This window comes from Babylonia areolata, chromosome 21 (assembly GCF_041734735.1).
Source record: "Babylonia areolata isolate BAREFJ2019XMU chromosome 21, ASM4173473v1, whole genome shotgun sequence".
NCBI lineage: Eukaryota > Metazoa > Mollusca > Gastropoda > Neogastropoda > Buccinidae > Babylonia > Babylonia areolata.
This window is the reverse complement of record NC_134896.1, coordinates 33,447,742-33,466,968: the sequence shown is the minus strand read 5'-3', so window position 1 is coordinate 33,466,968 and position 19,227 is coordinate 33,447,742. Positions and strand designations below refer to the sequence as shown.

At 45.0% G+C, this 19,227-nt stretch overlaps 1 protein-coding gene across 5 annotated transcripts in view; it reads right to left on the bottom strand.

Annotated features, from left to right (window-relative positions):
* The window catches only part of LOC143295939 (muscle-specific protein 300 kDa-like), a 341,276-nt gene that overhangs the window by 1,422 nt on the left and 320,627 nt on the right, over positions 1-19,227 (bottom strand). For all 5 annotated transcript variants that reach the window (XM_076607629.1, XM_076607632.1, XM_076607633.1 and 2 more), the window contains 16 exons: positions 18,327-18,470; positions 16,171-16,491; positions 15,322-15,468; positions 13,769-13,939; positions 12,752-12,979; positions 12,152-12,274; positions 11,402-11,523; positions 10,416-10,578; positions 9,427-9,753; positions 8,515-8,664; positions 6,711-6,890; positions 5,642-5,974; positions 4,760-5,086; positions 3,233-3,583; positions 1,657-1,938; positions 1-328 (listed from right to left, as the gene is read on the bottom strand). In XM_076607629.1, coding sequence (XP_076463744.1) covers positions 104-328; positions 1,657-1,938; positions 3,233-3,583; positions 4,760-5,086; positions 5,642-5,974; positions 6,711-6,890; positions 8,515-8,664; positions 9,427-9,753; positions 10,416-10,578; positions 11,402-11,523; positions 12,152-12,274; positions 12,752-12,979; positions 13,769-13,939; positions 15,322-15,468; positions 16,171-16,491; positions 18,327-18,470 — 3,594 coding nt within the window. In that variant the 3' untranslated portion in view covers positions 1-103. The remainder of the gene's footprint in view (positions 329-1,656; positions 1,939-3,232; positions 3,584-4,759; positions 5,087-5,641; positions 5,975-6,710; positions 6,891-8,514; positions 8,665-9,426; positions 9,754-10,415; positions 10,579-11,401; positions 11,524-12,151; positions 12,275-12,751; positions 12,980-13,768; positions 13,940-15,321; positions 15,469-16,170; positions 16,492-18,326; positions 18,471-19,227) is intronic.

Below are 19,227 nucleotides of genomic sequence, written 5' to 3'. Positions count from 1 at the left end.
CTTGACTCTGTCCAACAGGTGTCGGATCTGCTGCAGGGACAGCCGGTCCACCTCAAACACCTTCAGCCCCTCCCGCTTCTCCTGCAGCCAGGTGCGCAGCGTGTCACTCAGCGAGTTGAACAGGTGCCAGTCCTGGATGGTGCCGTCGATGATGGCCTTGCGCTGGCCCGCCCGCTGGACCACGCTCTGCCACTGCTCCTGACAGCAACCGCAGTTTGTGTTCGAACCCTGTGGGGTCCTCCACCTCTCCATTGCGCAGCATCTTTTGGCCGTCGCTGATGATGGCCTGAATCACCTGCTGGTGGCTGTACATCTCGCTCTCAAATTTCTGTGTGTGGAGGGAAAACAGTTCATAGGCACTCAAAACTTCTGTGGAATGGTTCAAAGGGTCTATAACTTGGGTTTAACTGTATTGCATTCTTTTACACTTTTGTCAGATTTCTTTGTGTGGAATTCGGGCTACTCTCCAACAGAGAAAGCGCCACCCTCTTCTTTCCTTTTTTAGTTTTCAGCCTGCAAGTGCACTTGTTTTCCTGTCAAAGTGGATTTTTCAACAGAACTTTGCCAGGGATAAACTTTTTGTTGCTGACAGGTTCTTTTATGTGCTCTAGGTGCATGCTGCACACAGGTCCTCAGTTTATCATCTCATCCAATGACTAGCATCCAGACCACCACTGAAGGTCTTGTGGAGGGGGAGAAAATACTGGTGAGTGTGGCATTTGAACCAATGCACTCAGATTCTCTCACTTCCTTGGCAGACATGTTACCACTTGGCCAATACTTTTTCATTTGCATTTAAATTTCTGTGGTAAGTTTCACAGGTTCATGAGTCTAGTAAATGATTTATCTTACTCCAGGTACATTGCCATTAAATTTGCATGGTTAACACACATTCACACTCACACATACCCCACCATGCACACCCTGAATATTTCTCCCACCACGCACATCACTCAACTACCACCAGATCACACATACAAAACCCTACCCTCACCCCTGACACACAACCATCTCCACAACCCCACTCCCACACACACATCCACCTCCCACACACACAACCTTCCTTTGATCATGCACCTCACACATATACACCATCCTACCACAGACACACAAACTCCGCTACCCCCACCATGCACCACAACTCCCTTACCACCACCACACACACTCCTCTACCACACACACAACCCCTCCCACCACCACATACACACACAAAGAACCCCCCCCCAACACCACACTTACCCCCCCCCACCATCACACACACACAAACCCCCACCCCACACATTGCCCCAACACCACACACCCAACCCCGCCCCCCCTCCCCCCTACCAACCACCTTACTCGCACAGCCTATCCTACCACCAGTACACAACGCACCCCACCACACCAACAACTCCCCCCGCACCCCACCACACAACACACCCCACCACACCAACAACTCCCCCCGCACTCCCTGCCACCACCACACAACGCACCCCACCACACCAACAACTCCCCCCGCACTCCCTGCCACCACAACTCCTCCCCCTGCACTCCCCGCCACTACCACACAACGCACCCCACCACACGAACAACTCCTCCCCCTGCCCAACCACCACACAACCTACTCCCAACCCTCCCCCACCAACCCACACCCCTACCCCACCACCACCTCCTCACCTGACACTTGCTCTGCTGCTCCAGGAGGTCGGAGAGGTTTCCAGCCACCTGGGTGGCCAGGTCTCGCTCGGTGTCGGCCAGGAAGGCCATCCAGGTGTGGCACTTGGCGGTGAAGTCCTGCTGCACCAGCAGGTGTCCCTGCAGGGCCTTGGCACGCTCCTGGCAGTCCCCGGCTCCGCGGTGCCACTCGTGGTTCACCTCCAGCAGCTGCTGCGCATCCCTGGCGTCCAGGGCCAGGCGGTACCCCAGGTCGTTCACCTCGTCCAGCTTCCCACTGTTGGCCTGTCAGGGGGTGGGGTGGAGGAGGTGGTTATCAGTTGTTTGCCTTGCAAGTATCTTTCACTTTATTGTGATATGATACGGATACTTATATAGCACCAGACAAAATGCTTTGCAAACATGGAGTCATTTGCACATCAGGCTGCCTACCTTGTTAGAGCTGACTGGTGGCTGCCACTGGGCGCTCATTATTTGTTTCCTGTGTCACTCAATGGGGTTTCAGTCATGCACACAAACACACTCATACAGACAGACATAAAATTTTACCCCGCTATGTAGGCAGCCATACTCGGTTTTCGAGGATGTGCATACTGGGTATGTTCTAGTTTCCATAACCCACCAAACGCTGACATGGATTACAGGATCTTTGGACCCTCAGATTAACAGACAAATGCTTTAAGCACTCAAGCCATTGCACCTGTCATATATTCTAATATATATACTTATTCAATCATTTTGTTTAATTCATTTTCATTAATGTTTTACATGAATCGAAGATTGGCTGTCAAGGCATGACCTGCGTGTTGGGTTTATGCAAAGGTTAGGCATCTACCCTTTCAAATTTTTTTTTTCTATAATACAGCAGATATAGTGTAGCAAGCACATATGGATCATTCCGCATGCTTTGAAACCTCCCTGAAATTGATACTAAAAATGCGAGAATCACATGCTTTTTTTTTTTTTTTTTTTGAGATGCAGGGATTATTTTAGACAATCAATCCCTGGTTGTTTGCTTGATTCAAATTGTTGCTTCCTACCCACCCCAACTTACATCACCCACACAAAAAAATCACCACCTCACCGTCAAAGCAACACACACACACACCCATACCTCCCCCCACCCCTGTACACCACCCCAACACAAAACACCACCCACAAAAAATCACCACCACACCGTCAAAGCTACACACACACACAAACACACCCATACCTCCCCCAAACCCCGTACACCACCCACAAAAAATCACCACCACACCGTCAAAGCTACACACACACACAAACACACCCATACCTCCCCCAAACCCCGTACACCACCCACAAAAAATCACCACCACACCGTCAAAGCCACATACACAACACACATGCACACTCACACTTAAACTGGGACTTTAACCCATAAGAATTAAACAGTACCATCCTGATGTCCTCGATTGTTCCAAAGTTGTACAGATGGTGGCTGAAGAGCAACACCTCCCCACACCCCCCACCCCCAGAAAAACCAGACAGGGGTCTGCAGAGAAGATCGGTGACTGGCTGAGCAAAAAGGAGGCGGAAGAGTGTGTACTAATGATCTCACCTGGAACTGTGCGGAGAGCTGTTTGAGCCGGTCCAACCTGCTCTGCAGCACTGCCTGCTCGGCGCCCCTCCCGGGGTCCTCCTCCCTCAGAACAGCCCCCGCCTGCTCCAGGAACCTGCGGACTGCGCTGAAGGCCTGGCGGAACCTGTTGATCTGCGACAGGTCCTGGTGCAGGCCCTGGATGTGCTGGTCCAGCAGCCCCCGCAGCCCCACCAGCCGCTGCTCCAGGGCTGACTGCCGTGAGGTCAGCAGCACGATGGTGGATGTGCCCATGTCCTTGGTCAGCTCGTCGCTCAGCCTGTACAGCCCTGACAGCTGGGTCTGGATCTCGTCAAGCTCTTGCTGCAGGGCCTGTGGGGGTATGGGGCTTTGTTGTTACTATTATTGGTAGTAGCAGAAGTAGTGGTAGTAGTACCATTTATCAATATTATCATCATTACTAGTAGCAGTAGCAGAAGTAGTGGTAGTAGTACCATTTATCAATATTATCATCATTACTAGTAGCAGTAGAAGAAGTAGTGGTAGTAGTACTATTTATCAATATTATCATCATTACTAGTAACAGCGGTTGTAGCAGTATCATTTATCATTATTATCATTAGTAGTAGTAGTAGCAGCAGCAGCAGTAGCAGTAGTAATTGTAGTGGTATCATTTATCATCATTATCATCAGTATTGGTAGTAGTAGTAGTAGCAGTAGGTAGCAGTAGCAAAAGTAGTAGAAGTACTGGTAGTAGTATATATTATTATCATTATTATTAAAAATAGCAGTAATAACAGTTGTATCATTTACTATTATTATCACCATTATTATTATTATCATCACCATCATCATATTATCATTTATTTATCTATTCTACTTTTGTTTACCTTTGGTCAGATACCAACTCTAAGAACTTTGCAAACATAAACAACAAGCCGCCTGCCTGGGTAGAGCCGACTGACAGCTCCCTTTAGGAACATATCAATCGTTTCCTGTGTCATTCAGTTTTGTTTGTGGTCAGTGATTTGGGGAGTCTGATGCTGTCAGGTAACAATTAAGTGTATCTGAAAGGGCATTATAGTGTGTTCCACCCAATCTCACTTAAAACATTCTAATCACTGGATCTCATCACATTAAACAGATAATCTCATTACATGAAAGGATTCTCTCTTACAATGCTAACAAAATCTTTCTGACCCGAGTTTGTGTGTGAACAAGTGTGTGCACGGGCATGCTGCATGAGTGCAAGTTGGACAAGCTGTATCATGATCTCTGTTCAAAGTTGGTATAAATCAATTCATTTCAACATTTCATCATTTACAGTCAATGACTTTTATACATGTAAAGCGCTTTGAGCTTTATTTGAGAAAAAGTACCAAGTGTTCATTATCATCATCAATATCATTACTATCATCATTTTTGTTTTATAATAATACATTTATGTAGCACCCTTTCTCTCTCAGAGCTCAGGGAGCTTTACATGAAAGAAACAATTACAATTCACATAATTTATGATTATCCACAGAATGTCATCACATCCCTCACCTCACTCTTGTCCAGACACTCCTGCCTGGAGCTGACGTCCTCTCGCATGGCAATCAGATCGTTACACTCCGCCTCCTTTTTGCTCAGCCAATCACTGATCTTCTCATATTCGGCCTCATACTCCCGCCACTTGTTGAGGCAGCGCTCGAACTGGGCGCGGCGGGTGGAGAGGTCGGCGGACAGCTTGCCCCATTTGGTCTTGAGGTCGGACACAGTAGCCTGGACGTCGGACTGCACAGGTGACTCGCAAACCTGGCACAGCTGGGAGGCCAGGGTGGAGAAGGAGTCCAGGTGAGAGCTGTGCTGCTTCAGCTCCCGCTCCAGGCTCTGGGGAACAGGAACAGGAAGGGAGGGGAGGGTCACTTCAGGGGTACACCTGCTTGTTGTTGCTTCAGTTTTAGCATCAGTTCAGTTTTACTTCCACTCCCAACAGATCATGTAAAAACTCACCATCACAATCACCACTTCACAATAAAGACAGATAGACAGAAAAACGTTTGTGAGTGTGCGCGTACACACACAGAGCATAAAACTACCAGCACAAACACAGCCACACCAAACACACCTATACGTGACACCCAACCCCCTCCCCAACCCTACACACTGAGCATCAAATTACCAAGACACAGACACACACACCACACACACAACTCCCTTCCCCCTACACTCAAAGCATCAAATTACTAGCACAACACACTACATACAGACACACCAAACACAAACTTGTCTAACTACTTACCCCACACCTCCACAACAATGTATCAAATTACCAACACACACACACACACACACAAAGCAAAAATTACCAACACACACACACACACAACATACACTCTCCCACACAAACACCAAAACACTCCACCACAACGTCCCTCTCCTCACCTTCAGCTTCTCCACCTGAGTGACGAGGGTGCTGAGGTCGGCGCCCACCAGGGAGTACCTGTTGAGGGTGTACTCCGTCTGGGTCAGCACCTGGGTCAGGCTGTGCAGGTCTGCGTGGTAGCGCGCCCACTGGCCCAGCATGTCCGTCAGCACGCTCTCCAGCTGCAGGGTCTGCTGCCGCAGGTGCTCCCACTGCTGCCCCAGCTGGCTCAGTGACTCCCGTACACTGCGCTGGCAGCCTGGAGACTCCCGGCTCAGGTCCATCAGTGCCTGGCCCAGGGTTTTCACAGACTCCAGGTCCTCCTTCCGTGCCTGCAGCTGCTCCTGCATCGCCTGCCAGGAGGATCAGATCAAATTGTGTTGCTTAACCCATTCAACCCTGGGGAGTGTATGGCCTTCCATGTGGAAACAAACAAGCACAAAAAAACTCACAGAAAATATACTGCTTTTCCTCCCTGTTACATGTGGACATATCCAGCAGGGCTGAATGAGTTAAAGCCCAGCTGATTACAAAGGGGCCACTGTCTGGGGGCAAGGTCAGGAGCAGGCTGAAACCTTCAATAACAATAATAACTGTACTATACTATACTACAGTATAACATAATATGATATAATAATAATCTAATCTAACATAACATGACAAAAAGTAATAAAATAAAACACAACAGAATATAACATGACATTAACTCATTCCACTCCAGGTACGATTTAACTGGTACCATAGTTACTTCCCCAGTGGACCTGCTATCAGTATTCTCGTACCAACACACTATTCTTATTTTGTTTATTCTTGCTTGGTACAGTCGGCGTTCTAAACTGAGCTGTTTAAGGATTCCAGAAGCATGAAAACAAAGCTTTGTTTGACTGATTAAATTAACAATTCTCCATCGATTTAGACACTTTTAGTGAACTTAAATTTTTTTTTTTTAAGCAGTAGTCTCATGCAGTGCTGGTCTAGGGGAGTTGTAGCAGGCATGTAGCTGTGGGGCTGAATGAGTTAACATAATGCAACAATCTCATATCTGTATTGAATACATACGCAACATCTACTACAATTCACTGCACTGACCTTGCAGTCCTTCAGGGTCTGTTTGACGCCCACCTCGTGACCAATCAGACGATAGCGTTTGATCTTGTCCTCCTGTTGCCGGAACCAGGCCTGCAGTTGTGCCAGTGCTGCCTCATAGTCTGCCCACTTCCCTGACAGCTGCTCCAGGGACCGCAGGCGTTCGTTCACATCGTTCGTCACCTGCAGCCAGCCACGTCATTGGTTAATCAACAACCATTTGTCGGTTATTGAGTGTAGCAGTGCTTCCTTTGTATACATATGAATTTTTACTGTCATTGCTGTTAACTGTTTTTCTTTGTTCTTTTTTTCTTCTTCTTTTTTTCAACCCTTGCATTGAAGGCTATATTTCCCTAACTGCTGTTAGCTGTTAACCAAGGTTTTTGTGATGAATGTGTGCTGGAGTGAAAGAGCTGTTGCACTGAGAGTTTGTTACTTTGTGGAGTTTTTGTTACTTCATGGATTTTTCAAATTATTGTGACTTATAACATCAATGTTTGCGTTTTTCTGACCATTTTTAGAACTCTCTTTTATGCATCTACTTCATTTTATGCACTTGCTTGAATCATTCTAAGTACTGGATTTGTAAAGCCCATACAGCCTGCTTGTGCTTTTACCATAACGCTATATGAAAATAAATCAATATCATTATTATCAAATTATTCTCCACATAGGTATCTTCCAGTCTGTAAATAAGTTAAACATTAGTATCATGTGATGTGAATGATCAATGACTGGATAAGTACAATCAACTTGTGATTAATCAAACTGCACTGTTTTCAAGTTTTCATGCATACATGTGAGAGAGTTTTTGTATGCTCTGTGCCTGACTGATGTGTTGTTGTCAAGTGTTGAGAGGTTTGACAATGCTACATGAATGTACTATTATCATCATTATTATCAAACTGAGCTGTACTGAGTCACAGAACAGCTGTTCAGCCCTAGAAATGCAGCAGCCATGTTCTGTGAGATCCACATCATGGAGTCAACTCTGTCACAAAAGAAGTACTGAAGTGATAAGTTCTCCTTTATGAGGACAGGAACAACTACCTCTTGCAGCCACATATGCTTTAACCCTTTGACTGTGGCAGATGAGTATGCTTGCCAGTGAAGTTTTATCCCTGCACTGAGATAAGCTTGCAGGCCAGGATGTCAGTTACAGGAGGAATTTGTATTATACTCCATGTTTGGTGATACATATACTTACCATGTCAAACTGATGCAAACTAGGCCTATCGGTTTGCTCTGCTTGGCCAAATTTCGCACGGCTAACAGTGAAAAGACAACCCGTCTTGCCCGGTCTGCTCTTAGCCAATCAAACACCTCTAAAAGCTACAAGCACTGAATCATACCATGATGTCAGTTACCATTCTTTACACTGACTTTTTCCTCTTCACACTGCATTATTCTCTTAAGCTAAATCAATGACACCTTTTACAAAAGAACTAATACTAGTAATTGCACATTTATTTAATGCCACAGTGATCTTATTCCACTCAGGTCAGTGGGTTAAAATGATATTCTGACAATCACCTGCTACTCAATGATTCACTCCTTACATAAATACACACACACACACACACACATATAATCATATACATATGGGTGTTCCTGCTGCAATGTGGGAGCATGGTCAGACCTTGTGCTGAGTTCTGTGGAGTTGATGAATGGTGTGTCACCTTTTTGTCAGCAAGTGTGTCAACAGTTTCTCTCTTTGAGAAGCTAAAGTATTCTTGCATCTTTCACAGTTTCTCTCTTTGATAAGCTAAAGTATTCTTGCATCTTTCACTGCATGAGGCTGACTGACCTTGGTCCAGTGCTGGTTGAGCTCACTGAGCTTATCTGCGTAATCCAGTTTTTCATGAGGGATGTCCACCTCATGGGGCCCAGGCTGCAGGACGGCCTGGTTCACGAAGTCCATGGTCAGCTGTTTGCTGGCCAGCTCCACCTTGTAGCCCTGTAAGAAAAACATATACATTGACATTCACACCTCGTACCACCCTGTCATGCACACTCGAGCAAAGACATTCACCGGACATCACCAGCTGCGTACCTATACACTGTAATACTTATAATTTAGATGACATGAAACTTAACTAAAGTGTAAATAAGTTTATAACTGTATGAGTGATTCCCTTTTTTGACATTAAAGAATTTACTGTGTATCATCTTCGTAAACATTCAACCTATAATTAGAGTTTAAAGTTTGTAATGAGTAATCAACTAGTTTATTAAGAAAGATATGTTTATCCACTGATAACGAAATGACTATGATCACAAATCAGCTTGCTGGGTTTACCTTTATCAAGCAGCTTTCTGTGCTCATACTGTTTATCTTCTTCCCTTCAGCAGTGTGTGTTCACAGTGTTTTACAACACTCAGGATCAATGACCAGTTCACACACACACACACACATGGATACATACAAACACACAGAGACACAGACACACACCCAAACAAACCCTTTCTTGCACACAAATCACTGCCTGTGGCAGACCTTGTACTTCTTCAAGAGGACCTCAGGACGATGACCAATTCACACACAACATACCCCCCTGCCCCCCACACCCCTCCACCCAGACTATTTCCACACACACCAGTGACCATGACAGACCTTGTACTTCTTCAAGAGCACCTCAAGATAATGACCAGTTCACACACACACACACACACACAGAGACTTTTTTGCACACACACACCAGTGCCTGATGCAACAGACCTTGTACTTTTTCAGGAGGACCTCAATATCGGCCAGGGTCTTGATGGGGGCGTTGCCGTCAGCCTTCAGTGCCTTCTCTATCTCCTCCATCCACAGCTGCAGCTCGTGGAGGGCCTGCCGCGAGGGCATCAGCTCCATCTGGGCCTGGTGCAGGGTCTGCTCCGCACTGCCGATGGACTGCTCCAGTTGGCTCCACTCCTGATCCAGCGCCTGCAGCCGGGCGTCCAGACCCCGCGTGTCGTAGTGCCGGTTGGCCATCAGCTGCTTGCCCACTGACATCACCTTGGACTTGAGGGGCAGCTGGTTCTGCACCTCCTTGCGGAACTCCTGTGTTGCGTGACCCCCAGGAACAGAACCAGATGGGATTTATAATTTTCTGAACGGGTCATGAGCTGTTCTTTGTTTATGAAACAATGCTGGGTGATTTTTTGGGATCAGTGAGATATGATGGCTGAGTAAGGACACTGAACTGTTCTGCTGTTCTTGAGAGAATGCTTCAATGAGGATGGCTAACAACTCTGATGAAACTGTCATGAATCACTGTGGTAGTTTTAACACTGGCCATTAAGTTTTCCTTTTTTTTTTTTTTAACCTGGCCTAAGAATATGATGCTTGACTCACATCTTGTGCACATGTTCCTGGATTAACCTGTTGTGTGCCTGTAAGATGTCAGCTATGTCCCACACAAAGAGCTATGTCGGGGTGCCACAAAAACATCCACTGCCCTCCTACACCTGTTCTTATTTTTCCATTCAACTGTGTTTGGTTCTATGAACACTCTGAACAGTTAGCTTGATGTGCCTCTTGCATCAAAATATTATTTAGATGAGCATACATCATGAGGAAGACTTCTTTCTTCTCCATAATAATTTGCTGAGTAGAGGACACGGAAGACCCTCATAAAAGAGGTTTGCCTTGTATGCAAAAAAAGGCATCTGACATTTTACAAATAAAAGTGGTGTTAAAACCCGAAGCTGTGCTGCACTGACCAGGATGTGTTCCACCTTGGTACGGATGTTGCCGATATTGTGGGCGTCATCCTCACTGAGGTGTTGGAGGTCGTCCAGCTTCATCCTGGCTGTGGACATCCATGTCTTCAGCACCATGGCCTCTGCCTCAAAGATCTGCAGCTGCTCCCCAATTGTCTCCGTCCTGGCAACACAACACTCATTGTTGTTGTTTTTTTTGTGTGTGTTTTGTTTTTTTAACTGTCCCATTATCTGCACTGTTTCAGTGGCATTACTCTCACACTGCTCATTCTCAGACCCCCATACACAACCAAACCCGGGTTCATCCATCCAAAGGGAATCATCAATATCAGGTCGCCAGAAGGCCACACACCAGAGGAGACCCAGCACACATGCTGATTCACTTCAGTGATGTTCAGTAGTGTGACTGATAGCTTAGTTGATGCAACACCATTTGTCATTCCTTCAGGCTCAATGTTCAGGTTATATCAGAGACTGACATAAGCTTACATACAGCTGGGCCAACAGCAAAGTGAGAGCTGTATGATTAATGGTTTCTCCACTGCAATGGGAATTCATTTACAGCTTGGTCTTTTGTGAAGGACTAGGACTCTCAAACTAGGAGGTACGATTTCACTGACTCCTAGTACTGCAGTTTTGAGGGCTAGTTGGCTTTTGGGGATCATCCCCACAATGACTGTCCTAAAACCCTCTTGGCCTAGAGAGTGAAGCAAGGCATAAGCCACGGAAAAAAAATTCTTGCCCAGACAGTTGGGACAGCAGTTTCCTCTTCAGCTGTTCTGATGGTCATAACTGGGCACAACTATTAAGTCACACCTTAAAGAAGAAGAAGAAGAAAGAAGAACAAAAAGAAGAACAGATGACAAAAACAATATAACCGCAAACAAAAACAACAACACAAACAACATCAAGAAGGAGGAGGAGGAAAGAGAGACAAGAAGACTTTATGGTAATAATACAGCTCACACACACACACACAGACTGACTTTTTCAGGTGATGGACGAGCTGTGTGTTGAGCTCCACCCACTTGTCAGCCAGGTCAGTGATGGCCGCCTCCAGGGAGGGACAGGCCACGCTGTGCAGAATTTGTTTCCCTTGGTCCACCGCCTGTCGCACACACACACACACACACACTACTGTACTGTACTGCACTGCACTGTAGTGCATTGTATTACTCTTTTGTCACAACAACAGATTTGTCTGTGTGAAATTCAGGCTGCCCTCCGCAGCGGAGAGTTTGTTGCTTCAGTGAGAACACCACCTTTTCTTTTCCCCCTCCCCTTGACCTTAAGTGGTGGCTCTACCCAGGTGGGCATCCTGTTGTGTAAATGTACATGGCAGAGAGCTTGACGATGCAAAACAACACAATGCAATACAACACAACTCAGTACAGTATAATATATTGCAGTGTAATACAACACAACACAATGCAATATTACACAATATAATCCAACACGGTTCAGAACAATATAATGCAATACAACACAACACAAGACATTACAACACAATATGATATTATACAACAGTACATCACAACACAATACAGTACAATATAATGGAATATAATACAATAGCAAACAACAAAATACAATGCAACACAATACAGCCCAACACAATGCACTACAGCACAATATAATACAACACAACACAGTTCAGTACAATATCACACAAGACAACACAACACTACAAAACACAACAGAACTCAACACACAAAGACACATTAAGCAGCTGTGACCTGGAAGACAGTGGGTCTCTCATCAGACAGCTGTCCCTGCAGTCGTTTGAACTTGTCCAGCTTGTCCTGAATGGTGGCCAGGGAGTCACCGCTGGCTATGGGCTTGGGGATCCCCTCCTCCACCTGACACAGGTGACACAGAGGTCAGCACACACGAATGTATCAGCACACACTAACACACACACACACACATACGTACACACACACGGTAGCCAGGGAGCCACCTCTTGCTGTACGCCTAGGGATCCCCTCCTCCACCTGATCCAGGTGAAGTGGCACACAGGTAAGTACACACCTACATAATGCTGTGTTACCATACACACGCACGCGCGCACGGACAATCATAACATACACACACATAGCACATACACACACACACTCATAACATACACACACACAACCCATGCACACACATAACACATACACCCCTACTCACACAACAAACACACACACATACACACTCACACAAACATATACAACAAACACCCTCACACACACACACACATGCTCAAAACCTTGACCTCTAACCAAAGACAGGCAACTACACTACACAAGTACCCACATCAACCAACCCATCCATCTACCCAGTGACTGACTGACCTGAGCGTGGAAGTGACGGAGATGTCCCAGCTTGTCGGTGAGGTGGCTCCACTGACGCACCAGTCTCTCCAGTCGCTGGCCGTGCAGCGAGGCCTGGTCGGCCAGCACGTGGGTCAGGTTGGTCAGGCGGGTGTGCTGCATGCTGTGGGCGTCCTGGGTGCTAGCGTCGCACTGCCCGCACAGCGAGTCCACCATCGCCTTGTGCACCTCCAGGTCGCTGAAAAACTCCTGGTAGGGGAGGTGGGGGGGTGTGGGGGGCAGGGACTTGTGTTACAATCCTACAACATTCATTATAATATATAATAACAATAACTGTATATTTATGCAGTGTTTTCAAACCTCTGAAACTGCTTTGCTACACCATTCATCATAATATGTAATAACAATAATGATAATAATTATAATTGTACATTTAAGCAGTGCTTTCAACCTCTGAAATTGCTGTACAATAACACATCAATCAGACAACTCACAAACACACATGCATGGAAAAGCATGAGCACATAAATGACTGACCTTATGAGCACAAAAATGATTGAACCAAGAGCAAAAACTGACTGACTTTATGAGCACAAAAGTGACATACTGACCTTATGGGCACATAAGTGACTGACTTCATGAGCACAAAAATGACTGACTGCACTATGAGCACAAAAGTGACTGTCTCACTTTATGAGCATAAAAATGACCAATGACTGACCTTAGGAACACAAAAGTGACTGACCTTACGAGCACAAGAGTGACTGACGACCTTATGACAAAAATCTTACCTTATGAGCACAAATGTGATGACCTTATGAGCACAAATAAGACTGATCTTAAGAGCAAAAACAACAACAACAACAACAAACCTGACTGACAAGAAGAGCACAAAAGGAACTGACTGACCTTATGAACACTAAAGTGACTAAACTATGATCACAGAAATGACTGATTAACCTTGAGCACAAAAATTACTGACTGGCCCTATAAGCACAAAACTGACAGACTGATCTTATGAGCACAGTAGCGACTGACCTTGTGAGCGCTCAGCTGCTGTTTGAGGTGGGGCAGGTCCCTGGCGGAGATGGCCTCCGTCTTCAGTTTGCCCTCCGCCGTCTCCAGGAAGTCAGCGTAGTCCTTCAGCATCTTCTTGTACTGCTCCTGCACCGACACCGACTGCAGCAGGCTGGCTTTCCTCTCCCCGACCTGACCGACACAGCACATGGCCACGTTTTTATCGTGTCTTGGTGCAGTCGATGTTGTCTTGCAACAAACATACACTCGAAACACATGTTGAACAATTCAAAGAACTTTACTGCCTGGCTTGAACTACACATGGCTGTCTACATGGCGGGGTGAAAAACAGTCATACACATAAAAGCCCACTCGTGTACATGCGAGTGAATGTGGGAGTTGCAGCCCATGAACGAAGGAGGAGGAGAAGAAGAGCTATCTTCTTTCAGAAATCAGAGGACTGTTGTTATTGTCCTTTTGTGCACACCGTATTATAAGAGTTACCTTTTCATTACATTGTTACTTTTGTACTTTGATACTAAAACATGACTGTTTTCAATCTGTGTCTGGGAGTTGTCAGAAGCTCTTACAATTCTTTCTGCTCTTCTTTCTTAATTTTGTTTTCAGATATAAAAGAAAGAAAGAAAAAAAAAGATACAAACAGAGAAGAAACACAACATACACCTAACGGAATAAGACCAACATGAGCAAAAACTGATTTTCAAAAACTCCACATGAACTGCAATATCCTCCCACCCCTATACTTCACAACATATGATTATTCAGTTAGTTGAATGCCAACTATGTTCATACATTAACATGTGTGGGTGGCAGGCAGTGTGGTGAATGACAGGTATCTTGACACAAAACTTTAAAAAACAACAACAAATATTCACACTGATGACTTCTTGTTGGGAGTGCTGAGTAATATCTGGAGGGGCATTGCAAAACAACAACAACAACAACAACAACAACAACAACAACAAAAAAAGAGAGAGAGAAGGAAAGATAACAAAGATATGCTCCATGAACTGCATGCAACTGAGGCACACACTTAGAAAAGTTTCAATCTCTCAAGGAGGTGTCACTGCGCTCAGACAAATCCATCTATGATGCACCACGTCTGCTAGGCAAATGCTAAACTAGCAGCATAACCCAGCTTGCTTAGTCAGGACTTAAATGCATGCATATATGATTGTATACCTATCCTAGTGGATTACCTCTACACAATTTTGCCAGAGGAAAACACTTATGTTGCCATGGGTTCTTTTTCAGTGCTCTAAGCATGTGCTGCACACAGGACCACAGTTTATCATCTCATCTGAATGACCAGACACTCAGTTTAATTTTTCAGTCAAACTTGGGGGAAAGGATGAAACAGGGATTTGAACCAGACCCTCACAGAGACTGTATTGGCAGGTAACTGTCTTAATCATTCAGCCACCTTTCTCCTTAAAGAAATAAAAGGAGAAGAAAACAAGGAAAGAAAGGGAGAAAGAACTGCTGACCCTTCTGCCACCTTTCCCCTTAAAACAAGATGAAGAAGACAAAGAAAGGAAGAACAAAATGATGACCTTTCTCTGCAGCTCCATGTATGTGTTGCGGAGTGAGGTGAGTTCAGAGGGCACCACGGCACGAGGACTGTGACTGGACAGCTCTCTCTCCCTGCCCTTCAGCTCGTCCAGCTGGCCCTCACACTTCTTCAGCTGTGTCTCCAGTTTCTGCACAACATTCGTCATTGTTGTTCAACTACAGTACACTGCCTTGTAAATGCACAGTATCAAGTAGCCCACCCCCCCATTTTGGGTTACAAACTGTGCATAGCGCCTAGTGTACAATACCTAGTAAAACGCCCATCCCACATTTTAGGTTAAAAACTGTGCATAGGGCCTAGGTTACAATACCCAGTAAACTCCCATTCCTCACTTTGGGTTACAAACTGTGCACAGGGCCTGAGGTAAAATACCTGGTAAACATCCAATCCCCCACCCCAACCCCCATTTTGGGTTAAAAAATATTTTAAAAATTGTGCACAGGGCTAAGGGTACTATACCTAGTAAAAACCCACCCCCACTTTGAAAAAAAAAAAAAAAAAAAAAATCAGGAATTACTGATAATTCAGTTTACTATTTTGTGATCAATTTGGTTTTCAAAGCAGTGCAGATTTAGATCTGGATAAAAGGAACAGATTGTGTGCATGACATGTCAATGTTTCATTGATAAACCAAATGAGAGCATGATGTTACTCTATGACACAATGTCTTGCTTCAGTAGCCGTTATGTTCTCACTCCCAGCCCTGCTGTATGGTGACACAAAGTAAAGAAATGGATAAAGCTTCACACACACACACACATGTACACACACACACACATTTAAGCAATGAGACAAAAAAAAACACAAAAAAAAAACAACCAAAACTGACGGTGATGTTGGAGATGAGGGAGTCAAGTGTGGTGGTGGAGGTGGAGGGAGGCCCCATGATGGAGGATTGCAGCTCCTGCATGCGAGCCCTGAGGGCACGCACATCCTCATGGTACTGCTGCCACTGGTGCTGCAACTGCCGCAGCTGGTCGCTGCGACTCACTGCCTGCCGCTCCAGCATGGACACCCGCTGCGTCAGGTTGGTCAGTGACTCCTGGATCAGCCCGTGGCTCTGGCCGCTCGACTGGGCCAGCAGGCCCTGCGCCTGGCCGCTCAGCGTGGAGATCTCACTCTGCAGGGACCGCAACTCTCGCTGCAGGGCCTGCAACACACACAGTGCCATCCCTTTGTCACTGCAAGTCTTCACTGATAGAAGTACACACTTCTTCTTCTGTGTGTTCACTGATGGAAGTACAAGCTTCTTCTTCTTCTGCGTTTATGGGCTGCGACTCCCATTTTTCTCTTATGTACAAGAAGGGTTTTTAAGTGTATGATTGTTTTTACCCTTGTCGTGTATACAGCCATATTCGGTTTTCAGGTGTGTGCATGCTGGGTATGTTCTTTGTTCTTGTTTCTATAACCCATTAAATGCTGACACGGATTACAGGATCTTTAATGTGTGCATTTGATCTTCTGCATGTGTGTACAAAGGGGGTTCAGGCACATATAGGTATGCACATATGCTGACCTGGGAGATCAGAAAGATCTTTGCCCTTGTATGTATTTGATCTCCTGCATGTGTGTGTACACATGAGGGTGGTTCAGGCACTGATAGGTCTGCACATACGTTGACCTGGGAGATCGGAAAGATCTCTGCCCTTAACCCACCAGGTGCGCCAACATCGGGGATCAAAATCAGGAAATGTGGGTGAGAATCCAGCGCTATAATCATTTCACCACTGCACCTGTCACCCTTCACAGCCACAGTCATAGCAAGTGTTCACTGAGAGAGGCTTTCAATCATCACCTGTCACCCTTCACAGCCACAGTCATAGCAAGTGTTCACTGAGAGAGGCTTTCAATCATCACCTGTCACCATTCACAGCCACAGTCATAGCAAGTGTTCACTGAGAGAGGCTTTCAATCATCACCTGTCACCCTTCACAGCCACAGTCATAGCAAGTGTTCACTGAGAGAGGCTTTCAATCATCACCTGTCACCCTTCACAGCCACAGTCATAGCAAGTGTTCACTGAGAGAGGCTTTCAATCATCACCTGTCACCATTCACAGCCACAGTCATAGCACGTGTTCACTGAGAGAGGCTTTCAATCATCACCTGTCACTATTCACAGCCACAGTCATAGCAAGTGTTCACTGAGAGAGGCTTTCAATCATCACCTGTCACCCTTCACAGCCACAGTCATAGCAAGTGTTCACTGAGAGAGGCTTTCAATCATCACCTGTCACCATTCACAGCCACAGTCATAGCAAGTGTTCACTGAGAGAGTCTTTCAATCATCACCTGTCACCCTTCACAGCCACAATCATAGCACGTGTTCACTGAGAGAGTCTTTCAATCATCACCTGTCACCCTTCACAGCCACAGTCATAGCAAGTGTTCACTGAGAGAGGCTTTCAATCATCACCTGTCACCATTCACAGCCACAGTCATAGCAAGTGTTCACTGAGAGAGGCTTTCAATCATCAGTCGCATTCATTCATTTTAAAACTCACATCTAAAAATATTTTAAAAACCACTGACACATTGTAATGAGATGAAAAAACAATTGCAACCACCCCGCAAACTACCACAATTTCTCATCTAAGTGATGACCACCACACACAACAAGGTGGGATGGTGTGGTTGTGGTGGTGGTGTGCATGTGTGTGTGGGCATGCATGTGTGTGCATGCATGTGCATGAATGTGAATGTATGCCTGAATGCTTTTATTGGATGTATGCATGTACACAGTTTGCTAGGTGAATTTTGGTGTGACTGTGTAACATTTGTAATGCAAGATGTAGAGTATTACATATTTTCTAAAGTACCCACAGCAGTTTTGTGGAATATAACGTATTTTTCTAAAGCATCTACAGCAGTCTTCTGGGCAGTGCTATAGAAGTATTCATCATTTTGATTATAATCATCATCAAAGATATTATGATTATCATTATTCAGCCACACCCCCCAGACACCCCCAGACTCTGGCACTGACCTCGTTCTGTCGCAGCCTGTCGTGTTCAGACTGGGCAGAGGAGGGGCCCAGCACGATGTGTTCTGCAGAGTCCAGCCAGGACGACATGGATGTCAGCGCTGACTGCATCTGCTGCTGGAAGGACAGCGCTGTGTCCAGTCGCAGCTGTAATCAACACTTTGTTGTCAGTATGTCATCATTACTGTCATCACTACCATTGTCAGTTCTGTTAATACTGGTTGTCATTACTGTCATCATTACCATTGTCAGTTCTGTTAATACTGGTTGTCATTACTGTAATCATTACCACTGTCAGTTCTGTTAACACTGGTTATTATTACTGTCATCATTACTATTATCAGTTTGATAAACATTGGTTATCAGAACTGTCATCATTACTGTTTTCATTTCTGTCATCATTAGTTATCATTACTGTCATGATTATTGTTATCAGAAATGTTGTTATTGTCATCATCACTTTCACCATTACTGTCATCATTTGGTTATCATTACTGTTATTATTGTCATCAGCACTGTCATCATTACTGTTATCATTTCTGTCATCATTAGTTATCATTACTGTTATCATTATTGTCATCTTTTCTGTTGTCATTATTGTCATCATCACTTTGATCATTACTGTAATCATTACTATCACTTCTATCATCATTAGTTACCATTACTGTTATCATTAGTGTCATCATTAATGTTGTTATTATTGTCATCATCACTTTTATCATTATGTTACAGTGTTATCATTTATTACTGCTTTACACAATAATGTCTAACAAATGTCAGTTTGTAGACCTGTTTTTTTCAATTTTCAGAAAATTATCTAAATCAATACAGACTAAGTATTGCTGTATATAAAGTGCATGTGTTTAAGTGATATGACATTTAAGTGTATTATCTTTAACTGCTA